The sequence below is a fragment of the Arachis hypogaea genome, chromosome 18 (assembly GCF_003086295.3).
Source record: "Arachis hypogaea cultivar Tifrunner chromosome 18, arahy.Tifrunner.gnm2.J5K5, whole genome shotgun sequence".
NCBI classification, from domain to species: Eukaryota; Viridiplantae; Streptophyta; class Magnoliopsida; order Fabales; family Fabaceae; genus Arachis; species Arachis hypogaea.
Window position 1 is genome coordinate 2028698 of NC_092053.1, and position 22739 is coordinate 2051436.

The window sequence follows — 22739 nt, forward strand, 5'->3', positions numbered from 1 at the left end:
CCCGGAAACGGCGCCAATGTTACGGTGGGTAACCGGAGATTAATGGGCTGGATGGCGTTGGTTGGCCCAAACGTATGAAGGAGGCGGCTTTCGAGTGGATTTGCTACTCGGTGCTCCTCCGTCCGACTTGTGCGTGTGAAAGAATGGGGGGTGGTACCTGCGAAGACACTCCGATGCCTAAGTTAGCAAGAGTGTGAGCAGGTTAGAGAATATTGGGACCTAGAGATACCTGAAGGTGTCAGGGTATTTATAGTGGTGAACCAATAACCACCGCTGAAGTAGTGCCACCTTTTTAGGTGGATAACCGTTCCCATATCTTAGGGAGGTTAAGATATGGCTCTATGAAGTGGTTAGAGAGTTTCTAGGGGCAGTTACTCATTCGAATGAGTGTTATCTGCCAGCTAACCCTCGTGTCCGACTTCTTTGGAGCAGGTCGTGTTTAGTACCGACTTCTTGGGATGAAGGCTGGTACTGGATGAAGGCCAACCCTTTGGGTTGGGCCTCTTTGCTTGGATCCTGGACCTTTATTATTGGGCCAGGGTATGAACAGTGCCCCTACTCGGGCCCAATATCTTTTTAGGATTTGGGTTTGAGTATTCAACTCGGGTCGTAGCCAATTTGTAAGAGGACCGACGTGATGGTTTTAAAAACCGACGTGATTTTCCGTGACCTTTTGGTTCTGACGGTTACGTCTAATCAAGCATCGTGTCCGTTAGGGGTGTGCGTAGGGATTTAATGGCCTTGGTAACGGTGCATCTTCATTAATGATTGCCCCAATTTTACCATTATGCCCCTAACGTTCTTATAAATACTTTCCCTCTTTTCGTTGTTTCGTTTCTGCGATCTTTCAAATTTCCCTTGCATTCGTTCGTGCTGCATTCTTGCGTTTTCGAAGGCTTTTGCTTCCAACCCTTATTTCCGGATAAAGGTTAGTTCTTTAATATGCCCTTGTAGATAAATTTGATTTGCAGACTTTAGTTTCGCATCCTCCTCCCTTTAGAGACCGTGTTGGTGATTTTTCTTTTCCCCTTGTAGATTTTGTTACCCCCTTTTTTATAAAAAGAAATGGCTTCTGTAGATGCTCTCTCTCACTGGGTTGATGTCATGGTCTTAGGGGAGGAGCCCTCAGTCGATTCTGAGTTCATTACCAACCTTCGCACTCATCACAGAATTTGTACTTCTGAGGATGACGAACCAAAATATGAATTGGTAGTCCCGGGTCCTGAAGACCGGGTTTGTTTTGGAAGAGTCAATAGGCGGCCCCTCATTTTTTCTTTATGTATGAGTGCATGATCACCCGTTTGGGTGTTTTTCTTCCTTTTTCAAATTTTGAGATATCTGTTTTGCGTCACTGTCGAGTCGCTCCCACCCAGCTTCACCCCAACTCTTGGGGTTTTTTAAAATTTATCAATTCATAGCCAGGCTTTAGAGTTCCCGACTTCTTTAAAGATTTTTTCCATCTTTTTCATATGACAAAACCCTTCAGTGGGCTAAACAATAAACAACAGTGGGTGTCGTTCCGAGCCATACAAGGTCGGAGAATCTTCACCCTTTTTGACGAATCCTTTCACGACTTCAAGAACTATTTTTCAAAGTGCAAGCTGTAGAGGGTCACCGCCCCTTTTTCCTGGATGATATTCTTCTCCCCGATTTCCTTTATATTGGCTGGAGGCCTCCCCCTGCGAGAAATATGGTCTGGATGACCTAAATGAGGTAGAAGCAGCCATTGTGGGGTTCCTCCGAGAAGTGTGGGGAGGCCCCATACTTGGACACAAAAAAGTTTCTCCAGGGGTCTCCGACCTTTGTCCAGGCACAGCTAGGTAGCTTTTATTTGTTTGCTGGATTTCGACTTGTCTTATCCGACTTGTCTAATCTATCATTTGTTGCTTTTTTCAGAGATGGTAAAGGCAAACGCTCAGGAATCTTACCAAAGGGTCCAGGAGGCTAAAGCAAGGTCTCGCGCCAGGACTGGTGGCGCCAGGGCAGTTATCTCTCCTCCTCCTCCTCCTCGGAATGTTGGGACTCCCTTTCAGCCATTGTAATTTCTTCTTCAACTTTCTCTCAGCCACCCCCCTGCTCGACCTTCTTCTGAACCAGATAATAAGAAGCGCAAGACCTTAGAGTCTGGCTCTTCTGGTGAGGCGAAGGCGGATGCTCTTGCATTCGTCGAAAGAACATCTATCCCAACGTTCGCATAAACATGGATGATGTTTCTGTTCGGCGCCACCTTACCACTCTGGTTGAGGAGAGCCTGAAGGCGGCGGGGGTTTGTGGCAAACTCTTGGATATTTTCGAGAAGGCCCCTCTCAGCTCTTTAGGGATGACCTCGAGGGTCGAAGAGCTGGAAGGAAGGCTTCTCATATATCAGGAGCATGAGGGGAAGTTGAAGGAGGAAGTCGCCAAGCTGAGGGAGGAGAGAGATAATCTCCGGGAGAGTGGGAGGAAGTTGCAAGCCCAATGCAACATGGAGGTGGATTTGAGGAAGGCAGCGCAAGCCAGCTACAACAGTTTATTTGATGATCTTGTGTCTGTAAAGAATGACTTGCTGAATGCCCGGAAGGCCTATACCGAGTTAGAGGACTCTATTGCAGATGGTGCTGATGAGGCTTGGAGGGTTTTTAAGGAGCAGGTCGGAGTCATTGCTCCTGACTTGGACCTTTCTCCTTTGGACCCTGATAAGATTGTTATTGATGGTGCCATCGTGGATCCTCCTGTCCCCGTGGTGGAGTCCGAGTCCGATTTGAAAACTCGGGGGCAGAGGATCATAGAGTCCCCTCCTTGCTCTAAGGACGCTCCGGGTTCTTCTACTGCTCCTCCGACTTCCTCTCCAGCCCTTGCTCCTGGCGTTCCTTCCGACTCTGCTGGTGGTGCTCCTTCTACTCCTCTTGCTAAGAAGTGATTTTGGCTATTGGGGCCCGGCCTGTGGGCCCCTCTTTTTAAACTCTTTTATATTTATTTGTTGATGTTTGCAACAATTTTTTGGCCTTTTAGGGCCGTAAACAAAACAAATTTTCGATACCCTTTTTAATAAGGGTTTAATTTAGCGTTTAAATAAATGCCCTTTTTTGGATAAGGGTTTTGAGTTACCTTATGCGCGCATGCTTTTCTATTCGTGTTCTTTTGACTTTTTGATCTTTTCTGGAAAAACCTTTTCTTTGGGGCTTGCCTGCTTTTCTGAATCTTTTTTATCTTCAAGGCAGCCTTATAACTTTTTCTTAGTTTTTCCTATCTCTTTTTGTTATTCCTAGTACTCAATTTTGTTTCATTGAGTTTTTCGTGACTTAGGCTACTTTTGCGATTCATTTTAATTTTACTCGGCTTCGCTTTCCGACTTATGAGTCGGACTGCTCCCGAGTTTATCATGATCGACTTCTATAGCCTCTTTACGCCGACTTGTACCTCGTCGTTTTATCCTGACGACCATCTAGGTCGGTTCATGGGATTTTCACGTTTTGTCGAGCTTAAATCGGCGCGTTTCGTAGAAAGAGAATAAAAAGGGAATTTAAAAGAGATATTTAAAATGAAAGAGGTCTTTATTAATTGAGGAGGTACCTTCTTGCTACTAAGGGCTTTTGATAATTTATTTTCCCTTAGCCTCTACTATGATGCCTCGTTAAAAACCCTTTTCAGAAAAAACCCTTTGATTTTGGGAAAAAATCATGAAATTGGGAAAAGAGTACATCAGGGAGTAGGGTCGCTTTTAGCTGTAGTACCTTTTCATATTACAAGCATGCCATGATCTTGGTAACTCGTTGCCGTCGAAGTCGGTTACCCTATAATAGCCTTTTCCTAAGACCTCGTTGATCTTGTATGGTCCTTTCCATTTAGCAGCGAGCTTTCCTTCCCCGATTTGTTGACTCCAATATCGTTTCTGATTAGGACCAAGTCATCTGGGGTGAAATTCCTTCGAATGACTTTTTTGTTGTATCTCGCGGTCATCCTTTGCTTCAACGCTGCTTCTCTTATCTGGGCTTCTTCTCGGATTTCGGGGAGCAAGTCGAGCTCCTCTTTGTGCCCCTGTATATTCCGATCTCGTCGTGGAAAATCACTCTTGGGCTTTGCTCATTGACCTCTATTGGGATCATGGCTTCTACGCCATAAACTAGTCGGAAGGGTGTTTCTCCAGTGGCGGATTGGGGGGTTGTTCTGTAAGCCCATAGTACTTGTGGGAGCTCTTCAGCCCAAGCTCCTTTCGCATCTTGTAATCTTTTCTTCAGCCCTGCAGTATGACTTTGTTGGCTGCTTCGGCTTGCCCATTGGCTTGTGGGTGTTCCACTGAGGTGAACTGGTGTTTGATGTTCATACTGGCTACTAGGCTTCTAAAAGTGGAGTCGGTAAACTGGGTTCCGTTATCTGTGGTAATGGAATAAGGTATCCCATACCTTGTGATTATATTTTTGTAGAGGACCTCCGACTTCTTTGTGCAGTGATGGTGGCCAGTGGTTCTGCTTCTATCCACTTTGTGAAATAATCTATTCCCACTATTAGGTACTTAACTTGTCCTGGCGCCTGGGGAAAAGGACCTAACAAATCCATTCCCCATTTTGCAAAGGGCCATGGAGAGGTGATACTAATGAGCTCCTCTGGGGGGGCACGTGGAAATTTGCATGCATTTGACATGGTTGGCACTTTTTCACAAAGTCTGTGGCATCTTTCTGCAAGGTTGGCCAGTAGAATCCAGCTCGGATCACCTTTCTGGCTAATGACCTTGCTCCGAGATGGTTCCCGCAGATTCCACTATGTACCTCATCTAATACCTCGGTGGTTCTTGAGGTCGGTACACACTTTAACAATGGTGTTGATAACCCCCTTCTATAGAGAATATTTTTCACCAAGGTATAGTGTTGGGCTTCCCTTCGAATTTTCTTTGCCTCTTTTTCCTCTTTGGGGAGGATGTCGAATTTCAGAAATTCGACTAAGGGGTTCATCCATCCGAGGTTCAATCCGACCACTTCGAAGACTTCTTGTTTGTCTTCTATTTTTACCACTGAGGGTTCCTGGAGAGTTTCTTGGATCAGGCTTCTGTTATTTCCTCCTGGCTTGGTACTTGCTAACTTGGATAGGGCGTCTGCTCTGCTATTTAGGTCCCGAGTTATGTGCGTGACCTTGGTTTCTGCAAAGCGCCCAAGGTGTTCCAGAGTTTTTTCCAAGTATCTCTTCATATTTGGGTCTTTTGCCTGATACTCTCCACTTATTTGGGAAGTCACCACTTGAGAGTCACTGTATATCATCACCTTCGTAGCACCGACTTCTTCTGCCAGCTTCAATCCTGCAATCAAGGCTTCATATTCTGCCTGATTATTTGAAGCTGGGAATTCAAACTTGAGGGAAACCTCTATCTGGGTTCCCCTTTCATCTACCAATATTATGCCTGCGCCGCTTCCTGTTTTGTTGGAGGATCCATCTACATAGAGTTCCCATGTAGTTGGTTTATCCTCTTGATCTCCTGCATATTCTGCAATGAAGTCGGCGAGGCACTGGGCTTTAATCGCCGTCCGAGTTTCGTACTTTAAGTCGAACTCGGAGAGCTCTATTGCCCATTGAACCATTCTTCCTGCAACATCCGTCTTTTGGAGGATTTGCTTCATGGGTTGGTTCGTGCGGACTCTTATTGTGTGAGCTTGAAAGTAAGGCCGTAGCCTTCGTGAGGCTACTACTAAGGAGTAGGCAAACTTCTCTAGTTTATGGTACCTTAGCTCAGGGCCTTGCAGAACTTTACTGACGAAGTATACTGGGTGCTGACCGGCCTTGTCTTCTCTTATCAGGGCGGATGAGATGGCCTTGTCTGCTACGGATAAGTATAGTACAAGGTCTTCTCCAGCCATAGGTCGGGTCAAAATAGGAGGTTGGCTCAAGAACTTTTTGAACTCCTGGAACGCCTCCTCGCATTCGGGAGTCCATTCGAACTGGTGTCCCTTTCTCAATAGGGAGAACAGTGGAAGGGATCTTAGTGCTGATCCTGCCAAAAACCTGGAGAAAGCTGCTAGCCGGCCATTCAGCTGTTGGACCTCTCTCAAACAAGTCGGGCTTTTCATTTCCAGGATAGCTTTACACTTGTCGGGATTGGCTTCGATCCCTCTTTGTGTTAGCATGAATCCTAGAAATTTTCCTGCCTCCACCGCGAAGGCGCACTTTGCAGGATTTAGTCTCATCCCGTGCAACCTTATGGTGTCAAAGACTCGTGAAAGGTCAGACAAGAGGTCGACTTCTTTCTTGGTCTTTACCAGCATATCGTCGACGTACACTTCCATTAAGCTCCCTAGGTGAGGGGCAAACACCTTATTCATCAGCCTCTGATATGTGGCCCCTGCATTTTTCAATCCAAATGGCATGACCACGTAGCAAAAGTTAGCTCTGGGCGTGATGAATGATGTTTTTTCCTGGTCTGGTTCATACATCGGGATTTGGTTATACCCCGAGTAGGCGTCCATGAACGACAAGTATTGATACCCCGAGCTAGAGTCTACTAGGGCGTCAATGCTTGGTAGTGGATAAGGGTCCTTGGGACATGCCTTATTTAAGTCGGTATAGTCGACGCACATTCTCCATTTACCATTTTGTTTTTTGACTAGCACTACATTGGCTAGCCATGTTGGATATTTGACTTCTCTGATGAAACCGGCTTCTAGGAGCGCTTGTACTTGCTCCTCTACTATTAGAGCTCGCTCTGAGCCGAGCTTGCGTCTTCTTTGTTGTACAGGTCGAGATCCCGAGTAGACCGAGAGCTTGTGGGACATGAGCTCGGGATCTATCCCAGGCATGTCGGAGGCCTTCCAGGCGAAGAGATCGGAATTATCTCTGAGGAGCTTAGTCAACTCTTGTCTTAGGGTTTCCCCCAGGTTGGTTCCTATGTGAGTGTTTTTTCCTTCCTCTTCTCCGACCTGAATCTCCTCGGTTTTTCCTCCGGGTCGTGGTCGCAGTTCTTCTTTAACCCTTGCTCCACCGAGCTCTATTGTGTGAACTTCTTTGCCTTTTCCTCTCAGGTTTAGGCTTTCATTGTAGCATTTCCTTGCCAACTTCTGATCTCCCCTCACCGTCGCTATTCCCGCTGAGGTCGGGAATTTCATGCAGAGGTGGGGTGTCGATACCACCGCTCCGAGTCGATTAAGGGTAGCTCTGCCGATTAAAGCATTATAAGCCGACCCCACGTCGATGACTATGAATTCTATACTCAGAGTCTTTGATTTTTCCCCCTTTCCAAAGGTGGTGTGGAGGGGCAAAAATCCTAGTGGCTTTATTGGCGTGTCGCCTAATCCGTACAAGGTGTCGGGGTAGGCTCTTAACTCTTTCTCATCTAACCCTAGTTTGTCGAAAGCGGGCTTAAAGAGTATGTCCGCTGAGCTTCCTTGTCTACTAGTGTTCTGTGGAGATGGGCATTTGCCAGGATCATGGTAATTACCATTGGGTCGTCGTGCCCAGGGATTATTCCTCGCCCATCTTCCTTTGTGAATGAAATGGTTGGAAGGTCGGATGACCCCTCTCCGACCTGGTAAACTCTCTTGAGATGTCTTTTGCGAGAAGATTTTGTGAGTCCCCCTCCCGCAAACCCTCCTGAGATCATATGGATATGTCTCTCCGGAGTTTGTGGTGGTGGATCTCTTCTCTCCACATCATCTCGATTTCTTTTTCCATGACTGTCCGACCTTTCTATGAGATATCTGTCAAGCCGACCTTCTCTGGCCAGCTTTTCTATCACATTTTTAAGGTCGTAACAGTCGTTTGTGGAGTGCCCATATATCTTATGGTACTCACAGTAATCACCATGGCTCCCCCCTCTTTTATTTTTAATGGGCCTGGGAGGGGGCAGCCTTTCGGTATTGCAAATTTCTCTGTATACATCCACTACAGGAACTTTCAGTGGAGTATAAGAGTGATATTTTCTTGGCCTATCGAGGCCGAGTTCTTCCTTCTTCTTAGCTTCCCTCTCCCTCTCTTTCGTTGAGGGAGGGTGACCAGGTCGCCAACTCGGGTCTCTTAGCCTAGCATTTTCTTCCATGTTGATGTACTTTTCAGCTCTTTCCTGTATATCGCTTAAAGAGGCGGGGTGTCTTTTTGATATGGACTGTGAGAAGGGACCTTCTCTAAGACCATTGACTAGCCCCATGATGACTGCCTCGGTAGGCAGGTCTTGAATCTCCAAACATGCTTTGTTGAACCTTTCCATATAGGCCGTAAGGACTCCCCGACCTCCTGTTTTATTCTCAGGAGACTTGGTGCATGTTTTACTTTGTCTTTCTGGATGGAGAACCTCATCAAGAACTTCCTTGATAGGTCTTCGAAGCTGGTGACAGATCTCGGGGGGAGACTGTCGAACCACTTCATTGCTGCTTTTGACAAAGTCGTCGGAAAGGCTTTGCATCTCGTAGCGTCAGAAGCGTCAGCCAGATACATCCGACTTTTAAAGTTGCTCAGATGATGCTTTGGATCAGTGGTTCTGTCGTAGAGGTCCATATCGGGGCTTCTAAAGTTTCTCGGAACTTTTGCCCTCATTATGTCCTCGCTAAAAGGATCTTTCTCCCCTAAGGGCGAATCTTCTCTACCGTCGTGGGAGTTCTGACCTTTGAGGGAGGATTCTAACTTTAAGAGTTTTCTTTCTAACTCTTTTCGTCGCTCCATCTCCTCTTTTAGGTTCTTTTCGGTTTCCTTTTGTCGTTCTCGTTCTTGTTCTAGCTGCTCGAGGCGACTGTGGACTAATCCTATGAGCTCAATTGCGTGGGATGGTCCTTCTTTTTCTGATTCGCGCCCCTCTGAGGAATTTACCTTCGGGTTTTTGATTCCGGAGGTACCTTCCCTGTGTTGATCATTGGCTTCCTGGTGAAGGGTCTGGTCTGCCTCATTGTTTCCAATGTTCAGATTTTCTTGCTCAGAATCCGTCTCCACATGACCCTCTTCAGGGGATCTATCCGCCATTACTGGTTGATCTCTCGGGTCCCCGGAAACGGCGCCAATGTTACGGTGGGTAACCGGAGATTAATGGGCTGGATGGCGTTGGTTGGCCCAAACGTATGAAGGAGGCGGCTTTCGAGTGGATTTGCTACTCGGTGCTCCTCCGTCCGACTTGTGCGTGTGAAAGAATGGGGGGTGGTACCTGCGAAGACACTCCGATGCCTAAGTTAGCAAGAGTGTGAGCAGGTTAGAGAATATTGGGACCTAGAGATACCTAAGAGGTGTCAGGGTATTTATAGTGGTGAACCAATAACCACCGCTGAAGTAGTGCCACCTTTTTAGGTGGATAACCGTTCCCATATCTTAGGGAGGTTAAGATATGGCTCTATGAAGTGGTTAGAGAGTTTCTAGGGGCAGTTACTCATTCGAATGAGTGTTATCTGCCAGCTAACCCTCGTGTCCGACTTCTTTGGAGCAGGTCGTGTTTAGTACCGACTTCTTGGGATGAAGGCTGGTACTGGATGAAGGCCAACCCTTTGGGTTGGGCCTCTTTGCTTGGATCCTGGACCTTTATTATTGGGCCAGGGTATGAACAATAATCATAACAATAATCATGCTATATGTACATAAAAAATAATTATCTGTATAAAATATATATTAAAATATAAAATACATCTTGAAAATAAGTTAAATAATACATGAATTTATATATAGATATATAGTGGTTAATAGATAATTTAATATTTAATTTTTTATATACACATATTATTTTTATTATAAAAATTATTATTATGTTATATAAATTTTGCCCCCACTACCAAAATTTTATGGATCCGTCACTGATCCACATCCCATTGTTCATTCTCCTATTTGCTCTTCTCTTGCGATTACTAGTTATTTTTTAGAGAAAAGGATAAATAGGTCTCTGACCTTTTGCCCCGTAGACATTTTCGTCCCTGAGCATTTGAAAATACTTTTAAATTCCCGACCTTAGCAAATATTAGACGGACGAGTCCCTCCGTGGAATTGCCTCCGCCGGAGCCGTCAGAGAAGTCTGATCTGGCTCCCGTGAGGATGACGTGGAACGCTTGGTTGACAGCTGGACTGCTGAGTGGAAAGCTCTATTCGAAAATTGGACAATGAAGTCCCTGCACCACTAAACTACGTCGTTTTGCCATCTTACCCTTACAAAGAACGTTACAATACCCATTACACCCATATCTCCCTTTCTGAATTACAATTAACCCTAAGGAATACCAACGATCATCATACTCTGTTTCTCCCTCCAAAAAGATCACTACCCAGGCTGAGACGTTCGCCGTGTGGAGTTGCTGTCGAAGTGGCGTCCATTGTTGTGTGACTTGCTGGCTTCTTCACCGAAGGTAAGAAGTCTGTACTGTAGCGTAGTTAGTGGATTGTGAGGTTAAATATGTATGCAAGTATAAAGTATGATGTGAATGGACTGATCGTGCATGTTGATAGAAGTTGTGAAAAAAGTATTCGGATTTTTCGGTTGAAGTTAAACTACAGTTAGGGCAAAGAAATTTTCTCGGTTATTTTTCGGTTTGGATGTTGAAGGTTGTTGCCTTTTAATATGTGAAAAGAGTAATTGTTGATCATTGTTTACAGTTTTTCATTTTTCTTGTCTCAGATGGTTGATGTGTTTGTAGTGCCTGTGTTCCACCATGGAGGTAATTTTGTGAGAGAGAGTAATGGCTGTCTGGTTTACAAAAATGGGAAGGTGGAGAAGTTTTCAGAAATGGACCTGGACTTCGTTAATTTCGGAGACTTGATCACACTGTTCAAGGGGTTGGGGTACCAATCATACAAGACAGTTTATTGGTATGATCCAATGAGTCCTGATATTGAGTCTGGGCTGCATATTCTCACAGGGGATGCAGGGATTAACGAAATACGAGAGAACAAAATGAAGAATACAGAGATTGACGAGTTTTACCTATATTTTGACCACCCGATTGATGAACCTGAGATTGTGGAGGATGCTGAAAAGCAAAGTAACAGTCCTGATGAGGGAGAGGTTTTGGTGGATGATCAGAGTTCGTCATCTGATGATGGGTACGAGAGCACGGAGGATGAGCCCTACAAACCTCCACCTCCCGGGTTTGAAAGTGACAGTGATGATGATGATACAAGTGCTGATGATGAGGGTAGCAAAAGGCAGAGAGTAATGAAGGGAAAAAAGAAAGATGTGTCTCCAAAGAAGACAACTGCAAACAAGACAGGTGCTAAAAGAAAAAGGAAGATGTGGAAGAAGATGGGACAAAGCAGTGGACCCAATGAGCAGCAGACCAGAAATAATGTTGGGCCTGATCCTAATGTGCAGCCCAACAGAGGCCCACAACCCAACATGGACCAAGATGTTAGGTTCTATGAGAGCTTGATGCAAGATGATGATGATGACCCGGTATATGACTATGAATTTGAGACTTTACATACACCTATTTCATCAGATGATGAATCTAGCAAGCATAAATTCCCTGAGTTTGATGACGATTATGAGCATGGAGAGGGGAGGTTTGAGTTAGGGACAAGGTTTGCCACCATTGACAGATTTAAGGAAGTTGTAAAAGACTCATTCATTGTTGAGGGTAGGAAGCTTAGGTGGATTAAGAATGACAAAGAGAGAGATTTAAGGAAGTTGTAAAAGACTCATTCATTGTCCAATTTTCGAATGGAGCTTTCCACTCAGCAGTCCAGCTGTCAACCAGGCGTTCCACGTCATCCTCACGGGAGCCAGATCAGACTTCTCCGACGGCTCCGGCGGAGGCAATTCCATGGAGGGACTCATCCGTCCAATATTTGCTAAGGTCGGGGATTTAAAAATATTTTCAAATGCTCAGAGACGAAAATGTCTACGGGGCAAAAGATCAGGGACTTATTTGTCATTTTCTCTATTTTTTATATAATACTGGAATTTATTGTCAAAAGTTTATTCTTTTTAAGATTTATTGCATGCCCAGATTAGATTTCTTAAGATTTAGAATGTAATCTATGTTGTAGCCATTACTTGGCACGGATTAATTATGCTAAAATTTATTATTATTATTATTATTATTATTTTGGTTTTGCAGTGATGGCGGGTTTGGCTCCTGAAGGAACACAATTCGATGCTCGGCAATATGATTCTAAGATGAATGATTTGTAAGTCTTTGTTCTTCTACTTTTCATGCAATATACTGTATATATTTTTTCACTCTATGCTAAAGGTTGAATTTTTCATGTACTTGTCTGTAATTTTGATGTCTTTAAAATTAATTACAGGCTTTCTGCCGATGGGCAAGAATTCTTCACCTCATATGATGAAGTCTATGATAGTTTTGATGCAATGGGATTACAAGAAAATCTTCTCAGAGGCATATATGCTTATGGTATAGTAGCAGATGAATGTTTCTTTGTTACTTCCTTTAAGTTCTTATTTTATACTGGTCTATCAATGTCTTAATTACTGTCTTATTTTAAGATCTGATGCATTGTTGTTGTGCTCTGCAATATTTAACCCATTGAAATTATATTTAAAATTTGTTTCAATGTCATGCTTAACTCTTAGACAAGATCATGAGTGATATGTTTTTTTCTTATTCCTAAAGGTTTTGAGAGGCCTTCTGCAATACAGCAAAGGGGAATTGTTCCTTTCTGCAAAGGTTTAGATGTGATTCAGCAGGCTCAATCTGGAACTGGCAAGACAGCAACATTCTGTTCTGGAATTTTGCAGCAGCTTGATTATGGAGTGGTTCAGTGTCAGGCTTTGGTTTTGGCACCAACAAGGGAGCTGGCACAGAAAATTGAGAAGGTTATGCGAGCACTTGGTGATTACCTTGGTGTCAAGGTTCATGCTTGTGTTGGTGGGACAAGTGTTCGCGAGGATCAGCGCATTCTCCAGGCCGGTGTCCACACTGTTGTTGGCACTCCCGGCCGTGTTTTTGACATGCTGCGGAGACAGTCTCTTCGCCCAGATTACATAAAGATGTTTGTTTTGGATGAGGCAGATGAAATGCTTTCTCGTGGTTTCAAAGACCAGGTTTGCGCTTAATTTGTTTCAAGACTTTCAAGTACATGTTTTTTTAAGGCTGCATTTTGTTTTGAAAACAGAACAAGACAGGATATTGAGATGTTTTTGTATTTTGTTTGATGATAAATTAAATAAAAGATAGAATAAATTCTGAATTATACAAGGTGCACTAATCAAGTGTATCAACTTGCTGATTCAGCTGTTGCAGATGAAGTTTTGTCACAGGAGCATACCATAGACGGCAGAGTGGTAATCTATTCATTTCAAATACACAATTTCAATCATTTTAGTGCATATTCCTTCCCCTCGTGACAAACTAACTCCTTTTTGTTTTATCAGGTTGAAGTGAAGAGGACTGTCCCTAGGGAGGACATGGAAGTTACTGGAGTATTCAGAACAAAGAAGATCTTTGTTGGCGGATTACCCCAGTTTTTCACTGATGGTATAGGGAGCCAGCCACCATTTTTTTTTTCTGGATTGCAGTGCGATTATTGAATCTGTCTTTTGACTGTAGCTAATTATATTGTAGATGAATTGAAGGATTACTTTTCAACTTATGGTAATATTGTTGAGTACCAAATCATGCTAGATCATAAAACTGGAAGATCTAGAGGCTTTGGATTTGTCACTTTTGACAATGAAGATTCGGTTGAAAAGGTCTTCTCGGCAGGAAAAATACATGAACTTGGAGGCAAGCAGGTAAGTCAAATTCTTGTCCCAAACATAGGCTGATACTACTTTATATATTCCTTATGTATTCTTTTAAATAAGAGAATCTGACTATAAATATAGGTTGAGATTAAGAGAGCCGAGCCTAAAAGATCAGGGAATTCATATGGTGGAATGGATGGATTTGGTGCATACAGTTCTAGAGGTCATAATCATGGAAAATGGGATGAACCGTATACTAATTTTGGCATGAACAGGCAATGTGGCCATTTCGAAGGAAGCTACGGAGGAATCTCTGCAGCATCCTACGGTGGCTATTGTGGATATGGTTATGGATTTGGATATGGTAGAATGTATGGGTCTGGTGGGTATAGATTCAATCCTTATGGCAATAGTGGTTGTGGTTATGGTGGCATGAGTATGCATGGAAGAGCAGGTCGTTTCAATCGTACTGGTAGCAATGACAATGATAGTCCTGCTGCTGCAAGATATCATCCTTACTGGAATGGATTGGTTTTACAAAATCAGGAAACCATAGAAAGGTAAGAATGCAGCAGAAGTATCATGAAGGTTGCCAAATTGGCTTACCAAATTACAATATTAAATGTCAGGTTCCTTGCAATGCCTCTAAGAGGACCGGGGTTCATACTACGTTTAAAGGTCCATATAAGCGAAGGAGTTAGCTTAATTTTGTTTCAGTATATAGTTAACTTTTACAATTGTGTTCATTATATATACGTGTGTATATATATATATATATATATATATTTTTCCTTTGCATATTTGCACAGGTTTTTAGGTTTTTTGTTGTATTTTGATTTTATCCATCAAAAGAGAAGAGATTATATAAAATTCCCTCGCATGTTTGATATTTGTTAAATCAATCGGAATCACGAGCAAATGGAATATTTGTACAATGTGTACAATGAACTATGAGTTATAAAATGAACATCATTTATATTATCTAGAATAACCATTCGAGTACCAGGAATAATAAACATTTTATGTCATGAAACCACTCATCTCAAAAACTTAAACTAATTTTGGGATTTATCAAGGATCAAATTCTTGACCTTTTAGATCTAAAGCTCTGATATAATGTTATGAAACTATTCATTCCAAAAGTTTAAGTTGATAGGAAAAGGTAATACTAATGGTTATATCTCTAATATTGAATTGGACATCCTTAAATCTCCATTGTACATATTGTATAGATATTCCATTGACTTCCTATACTTCCTTAATCAAAAAATGCTACGTGTTTAAGTTGTTTGGAGAATGAAATTTTTTTTTGGTCAGATGGATTAAACAGTCCTTAATCCTAGACATTAAACATGTATTATACATCTACACACTACATGAATTTATTTAAGAATTTTTTTTTTTATCTATAACAATATATAATGCCAAAACATGAGGTTTGGTGTCCAATTTTCTATTTCCTATTTTAACCCTACTACCATAATTCAAAAATATTATACAGTTACTTATTTTTCTACCATATTTCAGTTACAAAAACTCACCCATAACTTCTATTCAATTCTTTACTCCACAATCTCTTTTTTATTTTTTTATTGTTTTGTGGCCATATATGAAATGGAAAAAAAAATAATTAGAAGCCAACAAGTGTTTAACCAGTAGTGATAAATAGTATTTTTATAGATCTTATTATATTTTGAGATATTCATTTAAATTATATTTTGTTTAATTTTATGTTAGTCTTTGTTTGTACTTTGTATAGTGTTATTTTGAGTATGTCTGTGAGTATTGTACTCTGATGGTCTGTCCGGCAATTTAGCCTAATTCTAATTATTCTATTAGAATATTTTTTGTAATCATAAAAAATATATCTTTTTTATTTTTTTTATAATTTCATCTATTCTACTATTTTTTTGACCTCTTAATACACTTTGTTATATTTCTCTTGCTACTATTATTTTGTTACCTTCAATACCATCGATTTCATCACATCCATCGTTACAAATTTCATTTAGTTTACAAAGATAGTGTTCTATCTTTTTCTCTTACCAAGGAAAAACGAATTTTTTTTCATCTAAGATGTATTCTTTTTTTTTTTTTAAATATGTATGTACCTATCAATAATGAATTAAAAAAGTCTAATATTTTGTTAAATTCATTTTTTTCTTTTTTAAATTACTTCATATGGAATAATATTATTTTTTAATTTTTAAATTATTAACTATACAGAATATTATATTTAAAATTTGAGTACATAAATATTTATTTTTAAATTAAACTAAAATAAATAAATTATATTACAAAAATATAATTTATTTTAACTTTAATAATATCATTTGTTTGGCATATGGCAATGGTTATTTGATTAACGTATAAAAGATGTAACATATAAATACTTAGTGATATTTAATTACGGTGGGTGAAGAAAAGGTGGAAGGAGAAAAAAAAACTAGAAAGAACAAAGTAATATAATAATGACGACTAGACAATGACAAGTATGTGTATAGAGAATAATAATAATAATAATAATAATAATAATAATAATAATAATAATAATAATAATAAGAGAAAGAATAATGTTTGTTATAATAAGGGGATATAATAAAAGTTATAAATTAATAATTTTGAAAAATAATGAAATTAAAGAAAATTAAAAAAATTAAATATAAAATTAAAAAAATTAAAATATTTTTTATCAATTGAAATTATAGATGAAAATAAAGAGTCCTTTGAATATAAATTTTTATTTCGACTTCAAATTAAATACTATTAAAAATAAATAATTAAACTTAATAACATTTATAAATAGTTAATTTATATATAATGTTTCTAAATTTTTATTTTAATTTTTTATGCATAATAACAACATAATAAATTTGTTTAATATCTTATTTAATTTAAATTTATAAATTTTATACATTTTAAAAGTTAATTTGATAATTTGGGTAAAAAATTTAAATGATTTATGTCTTATTTTTTTTTTTTTTTTGTGAAACTTCAACAACTCATAAAAGTTAACAGAATAGATGGTTATAGATCAAAGTGATAGACAATATTAAAAGTTGCGAACTTACGATAATAGTACTTGGTAATAATTAATTACGGACGTTCGGGTGAAGAGAAAACAGAAAGAGAAGGAAAAAATCGAGAAAGAAAAATAAGGTAATATAATAATAATAATAATGGCGATGAGACAATGACATGTATGTGTATAGAGAATAATAACGAGAGGAAGAATAGTGTTTGATATTGTAAGGGATATAATAATAATATAAATTAATAATTTTGAAAATATAATAAAATTAAAGATAATTTAAAAAATTAAATATAAAATTAGAAAAAAAAATAAAATATTTTTTAACAATTAAAATTATGCATGAAGATAGAGTGTTTTGAATATAAATTTTTATCTCGACTTCAAATTAAATACTCATTAAAAATAAATAATTAACTTAATAACGTTTATAAATAGTTAATTTGTAAATAATATTTTTAAATTTTTATTTTGATTTTGTTACACATAATTTTTAATTGAATAATCTTGAAACGCTTATATATTTATTTTTATGGTCAATAAATCTAACAATTTTTCAAGACTAAACAAGTTATTGATAAGAAGATGTATGATGAATTACGAAGAGTTTTGTCCAGATACACAATTTTTATACTCTCCTATTTTGTTTATTAATTATTCTTATATTTTGATATTTAAAAACGAAAAAAATAAGCATTCTCATTTATTCTATTTTTTCACTATTTATAAAAAAATGAAGAGCTCTTCGTATTTAGATTTATATTTTGGCCTTTCACTTAAAAAAGATGAAGACAAATATGAATATCCATGACATTTAAGTAAAAATTATCTTTTGTAAATAACTAACATGCATTTTGGTTTATATATACTATTTTTGAATTAGAATAATGTTATTATCATTATTTTTTGAATTATATTTTGTTTATAATAATTTTAATTTTAATAAAATATATGATATAAATAAAGTCACGTCAACGTTAAAATAAAAACATACTTATCTAATAAATTTGAAGAGTGAATAATATGTTAACAAAACAATAAATTAATATCTTAAAAACAATAGAAAAGCGACTGTTAGTGCCTGTTGAGCCGCTAGTAAGACTTAAACCCGGATGCAGCTACTTGCGAAGCAGCAAATCCTGCCACTAGCACCAAGCCCTCGGTTGCAGAATCAAGTTTAACAAAATTGTTAAAATTAAAAAATTACTTACGGACCATTCTCTCTCTTCCCTTTAATGATCGTTCCTTCTTCTTTTACGAAAATTTGTGTTATGCTTTAAAATTTGTGTAGGACAAAAAATGCGAAAAATGCAATCCGCACTTTGATTAGATGCTAGTGGAGCACATACTCGTACGCATGTTACTGTTTTTATAAAATATAAAGATCAAAATTTTTTAAACGAGAAAGTTGGTAAAATAATAAATTGAAAAGTTACTCTTAAATTAAGATAATATATTAACTATTTACTCTATTATTTTACCAACTTGTTGCTCGAGAGAATCCAAATTCAAAATATAAATATACATTTTAAGAAGACGAGGATTCTGTGATATGCTCAAGATAGATGCAAAATTGTTGAGGACATGGATCAACTATAACAAGTTGCTGTTAACTGTCAACACTTAACATCTCTCATTCTGTGGAGATGGCAATTCAGAGAGGGTTCTCGAAATCGAAAGCGACGAAATCAGCGACATCCCCGATCCTGGTGCTAGCGGCAACTGTCACCGCCATTGCCATTATCTTCCTTATCTTCTCTCTCCTCTCCACCACTTCTTCAAACGCCAATTATCCGCAACACCACCAACTCCGAAGGTACCTATATTGGGGCGACAGAATCGATTGCCCCGGAAAACACTGCGATTCCTGCGAGGGTTTGGGCCACCAGGAATCAAGCCTCCGCTGCGCTCTCGAAGAAGCCCTCTTCCTCCAAAGGTACTCTTTTTCTTTTCTGCAATCTTACTATTTACCTCTACCTACATTCTATTAGCTTTGTAACTTTATTGTGAGGTGTTGGATTTAATTGAAGTGCAGAACCTTCGTTATGCCGTCTAGGATGTGCATCAACCCCATACACAACAAGAAAGGGATCCTTCACCATTCCGTTGCTAATGCTACTTCTGAGGAAATGTGAGTTCTTTTCTTTCTTCAATGTTGATGTGTTTTTCGTTACTCAATTCATGTGTCTGGATCCGTTCTTGTTTACAGTTTCTGTGAGGTGAACAAACATTGCTGCTTGTCATGGTTTTAAATTGTGCTTTCTTGTTGTATTGTGATTGCTATGGGAAGTTGGAGCTGATGCAGCTGCTCTTGCTATCATGATTCAGTTATAGAAACTGTTGAAAATGCAAATTTACGTCTGCAACTTTTTTTTTTTTTTTTTTGTGGCAATAGGTGGGCAGGTAGTTCTTGTGCCATGGATTCTTTGTATGATGTGGACAGGATGTCCGAGACTATTCCCGTGATTTTGGACAATTCAAAAGAGTGGTATCATGTTCTGGAAACGAGCATGAAGCTGGGAGCCAGGGGAGTTGCACATGTGCAGGGTGTTAGCCGTGTCGAGCTTAAACAGGATACTCACTATTCAGGTCTGTTGCTTATCAACAGAACCGCTAGCCCTCTTTCTTGGTAGGTCAGCCAACCTCTTTTGGTTATGACGTATGTTTAGTATAGAATTTCATGGAAGTTTGATTATTGATTGTAAAATCATGGCTCGAAATTTATGTTATTAGACCCTAGACATACAGGATTCCTCCTAATATTTGGCAGTTATATGTGAACATGATTATTACTTCTATCTAGTCATTATTCTTCTAAAAATTTCCAATTTTCTTGAGATGTGAGTAATGATGGTGTTTCAGGTTTATGGAATGCAAGGATCGAAACAACCGTAGTGCTATAATGTTGCCATACTCGTTTCTGCCATCAATGGCAGCACGTAAACTAAGAGATGCAGCAGAAAAGGTCCACCTGACACACAATCTTTTTAAAGCTTCTCTTTAAGTTTGGTAAACTTCTCGTGCTAGATATATTGATTTATTATATTTTATAAGATGTTTATTGCTTGAATAATACATTACTGTAATGGTAGTGCTTTATAATATACTTTAGAGTGTGCCTACAGTGTTCTATGGCCAAATATCTTCACTGCTTTATAATACACCTTCTCCCTTCCTTTGGAGAGATTATAGGTGAGGGTTTAGGATTTAGGGTGAGTGAGTGAGAACTGTTGGTTTGTTTGTGAAAATTTTCAATGAAGCAAAGGGTTGGATGTTATTGTCTAGATTCTTCTATGTATCCATGCTTGAATGTTTCATTTATGTGCTACTCAAGGATTTCGCAGCAGATTTTCCTTACGTTGATTTTTTATCCAAAAGAAATTTCATGGAGAGGAAAGAAATGAAGTGGGAATTGGGGAGAGGTAAGACATCCTCTGAAGCAGAAATGAAAAGAATGACTAGGAAAAGGTACTAAGCAAGAAGGCAACATTGATACCCAGAGTCTTCCCGTAAAGGTAGCAGTGAATACTTTGAAACAGCCATTAGGAGAGCATAAACAAAGGAGCTGTTTGGGATGAACCACAAATTAGAGAGGGTAGAGATTATGGGTAGACTGATGTTCTGATTTCCTGATTCATAAAATTTCAGTGAAGTTAGAGCAATTTCCTGTTTTTTTGCTTCTTTCTGAGGAAAATAAAATTATACCTAGTACAGACATGCCCTTTCGATATACAGAAATATGTGCTGAGGTCCTCCTAGGAGACATCATCTTCTTTCCCAATCCTCCACATGATGATATTTTACTTTACATCCTGAATAGAGTTCTCGTTGTAGATGAATTATATTGTGATCTATGTATGTTTGCAGTGATTGTCAGGACTTGTGATACAGTCACTTATCTAAGATTTTGAATTCATGGCTTGATTGATGAAATTTAATTATGCAGCTCATATATGAGTGTTATTCTGCAAATTTGAGAATTTTGTGATTATAGTTATAACATGCTGGCTGAGTTCACACTATAGCCTTACATTCAAAAAACTATTTCCAAGTTTCACTGTTCAATTTCTGACCTGCTTGGTCACAGATCAAAGCACAACTTGGTGAATATGATGCCATACATGTCCGTCGTGGGGATAAAATAAAGACCAGGAAGGACAGATTTGGAGTAGCAAGGAGCCTGCATCCTCACCTTGATAGGGATACGCGAGCGGAATTTATACTCTGCAGAATCGCAAAGTGGGTCCCTCCTGGAAGAACCTTATTTATTGCTTCAAATGAAAGGTCTCCTGGATTTTTTTCACCGCTTGCTGTCAGGTAACTGTTCTATTGTGCACATGGGTTCCTAGAAAATTGAAACTTTTAAAGGTAGTATAATTTAGGAATCTATATGGCGTAATCTAGAATATTTATATTCATCATTGAATGAAGTTGATCTTTTCAATTTTATGATGTTATAAATATGAAATACTTGTTACTCATGAACCATCAAAGGATGTGCATTACATACTGGACTTGTGTGTCATTTTTTCGGTTCCAATAACATGTGGAGTTATCAAATTGTGCAATAGCTGTATCATACTAGTCTCCATGGCTGTGAAAGACTTCATCTGCATGCATGCCGGTGTTTGTGTGTTTGTTTCTTCGTGTGCATTCATCGAGACATGAGATTATTTTCTCTTAAGTTGGGCTATAATATCCTATCTTGTATCTGCTTTCTATTGGTTCACCTATTGCGGTGAAAATGTTGTGTTCATATGCAGTTTGGACACCACTTAAATCCACACCCTATCCAATGGATGGAGTGTGAGTGTGCCCCATGACCTATAAGAACATATAACACAACTCTATTGCGGTTGGTTCTTATATTTTACCCAATCACATTGATCATATAATTCATGGAACAATGACTCTTTAAAGGTTTTGTATCTCGATGTAGCTTTCGGCTGAGATTACGTTCTATTGATGTTCATGATGATTCAAATTCAAATTTGCAGGTACAAAATGGCATATTCTTCAAACTACAGTCAACTCCTGGATCCCTTGATTGAGAACAATTACGAGTTATTCATGGTGGAGAGACTTATCATGATGGGTGCGAAAACCTTCATTAGAACATTCAAAGAAGATGACACTGATCTTAGCCTCACTGATGATCCCAAAAAGAACACAAAAGTTTGGCAAATACCTGTCTACACAGCGGATGAACCATGCTGACACCTATATACATAGTACACTACAATTTCTATGTAATCCACATTAAGTAGAAACACTTGCATGATCCCAAATCTTTGGGAAGAAATGCTAAGGGACTAGGGAAATGTGAGCCTTAGTTCATATGTTGTAAATTTTGAGGTTAGTTAGAACTAAAATTAGATTCATTCTTTAAATGCATTATGCATGTATTTATTTCGCTCCGAAGCTGACAAGGCCATCTCTTTTCTTTCATTTTTGTTTTCACTATCGTTTGTTTTTATGTCTGAGGTTTGAGCCGAAACTAGGAATCATATTTCATACATACAAATCCTATTCAGCAAATCGGCTTTCTTTAAAGCTTCAAATCATAATTTGGTAAATTCTCATCTCTTATAACTCTGATCAGAATATGTTTTTTGCATATTTAAAATAGAAATCTTGAAGACATATTAAGAGAGAAAAAAACAAATTCTAGCATTTCTCCCCGATATTCCAATCAAATATTTTTTTTTTAATTTTCTTTTTGTAATTTGTTGGATGTCCATTTTTGAAGAGTTATGTTTGGTACTATTTATTTTATATAAGATTTTAGCTATTTAATGTTTATCATTGAACTGAATTTTAATGAGATCTAGTATGTTATCCAATAATGGATGAATTATTACAATGTTATATGCAAAATTAGTAGAATAATTAGTTTTCATTCTTGAATGTCCAAAGAGCATCTGTATAATTTGTGTTCCAAACAGAAAATTCAAGATTCATTTACTAGTCACGATTTTGTTACATCTGTTTTCTTTTGGATTTAAGTAATTGAACTAAACTAAGATTTCCTAACATATAAAAAGGGTTAGTTGATACAAAAAAGTCTTCGAAGCTAAAAGATTTAATCGAAAGTTAAGGTAATGAAACTAAATTATATCCAAGAAGTGTGAATAAGGTTAG

The 22739-nt window shown here is 38.7% G+C and overlaps 3 protein-coding genes across 3 annotated transcripts; all 3 read left to right on the forward strand.

The window, feature by feature from the left end:
• Nucleotides 1–11970: 11970 nt before the first annotated feature.
• Nucleotides 11971–12942, forward strand: LOC112771351 (eukaryotic initiation factor 4A-8-like). The gene is made up of 3 exons (XM_025816069.2): nt 11971–12048; nt 12169–12275; nt 12495–12942. Exons 1-3 carry the CDS (start codon nt 11981–11983, stop codon nt 12935–12937), a joined length of 618 nt encoding a protein of 205 aa, XP_025671854.1. The 5' UTR covers nt 11971–11980; the 3' UTR covers nt 12938–12942.
• Nucleotides 12943–13015: 73 nt separating this feature from the next.
• LOC112772600 (heterogeneous nuclear ribonucleoprotein 1-like) lies at nt 13016–14131 on the forward strand. Its single transcript, XM_025817565.2, has 5 exons — nt 13016–13023; nt 13081–13165; nt 13256–13358; nt 13446–13615; nt 13709–14131. Exons 1-5 carry the CDS (start codon nt 13016–13018, stop codon nt 14129–14131), a joined length of 789 nt encoding a protein of 262 aa, XP_025673350.1.
• A 3974-nt stretch (nt 14132–18105) lies between these two features.
• Nucleotides 18106–22019, forward strand: LOC112772319 (uncharacterized). The gene is made up of 6 exons (XM_025817246.2): nt 18106–18534; nt 18634–18729; nt 18994–19227; nt 19461–19563; nt 20686–20915; nt 21596–22019. Exons 1-6 carry the CDS (start codon nt 18245–18247, stop codon nt 21813–21815), a joined length of 1173 nt encoding a protein of 390 aa, XP_025673031.1. The 5' UTR covers nt 18106–18244; the 3' UTR covers nt 21816–22019.
• The last annotated feature ends 720 nt before the right edge of the window (nt 22020–22739 follow it).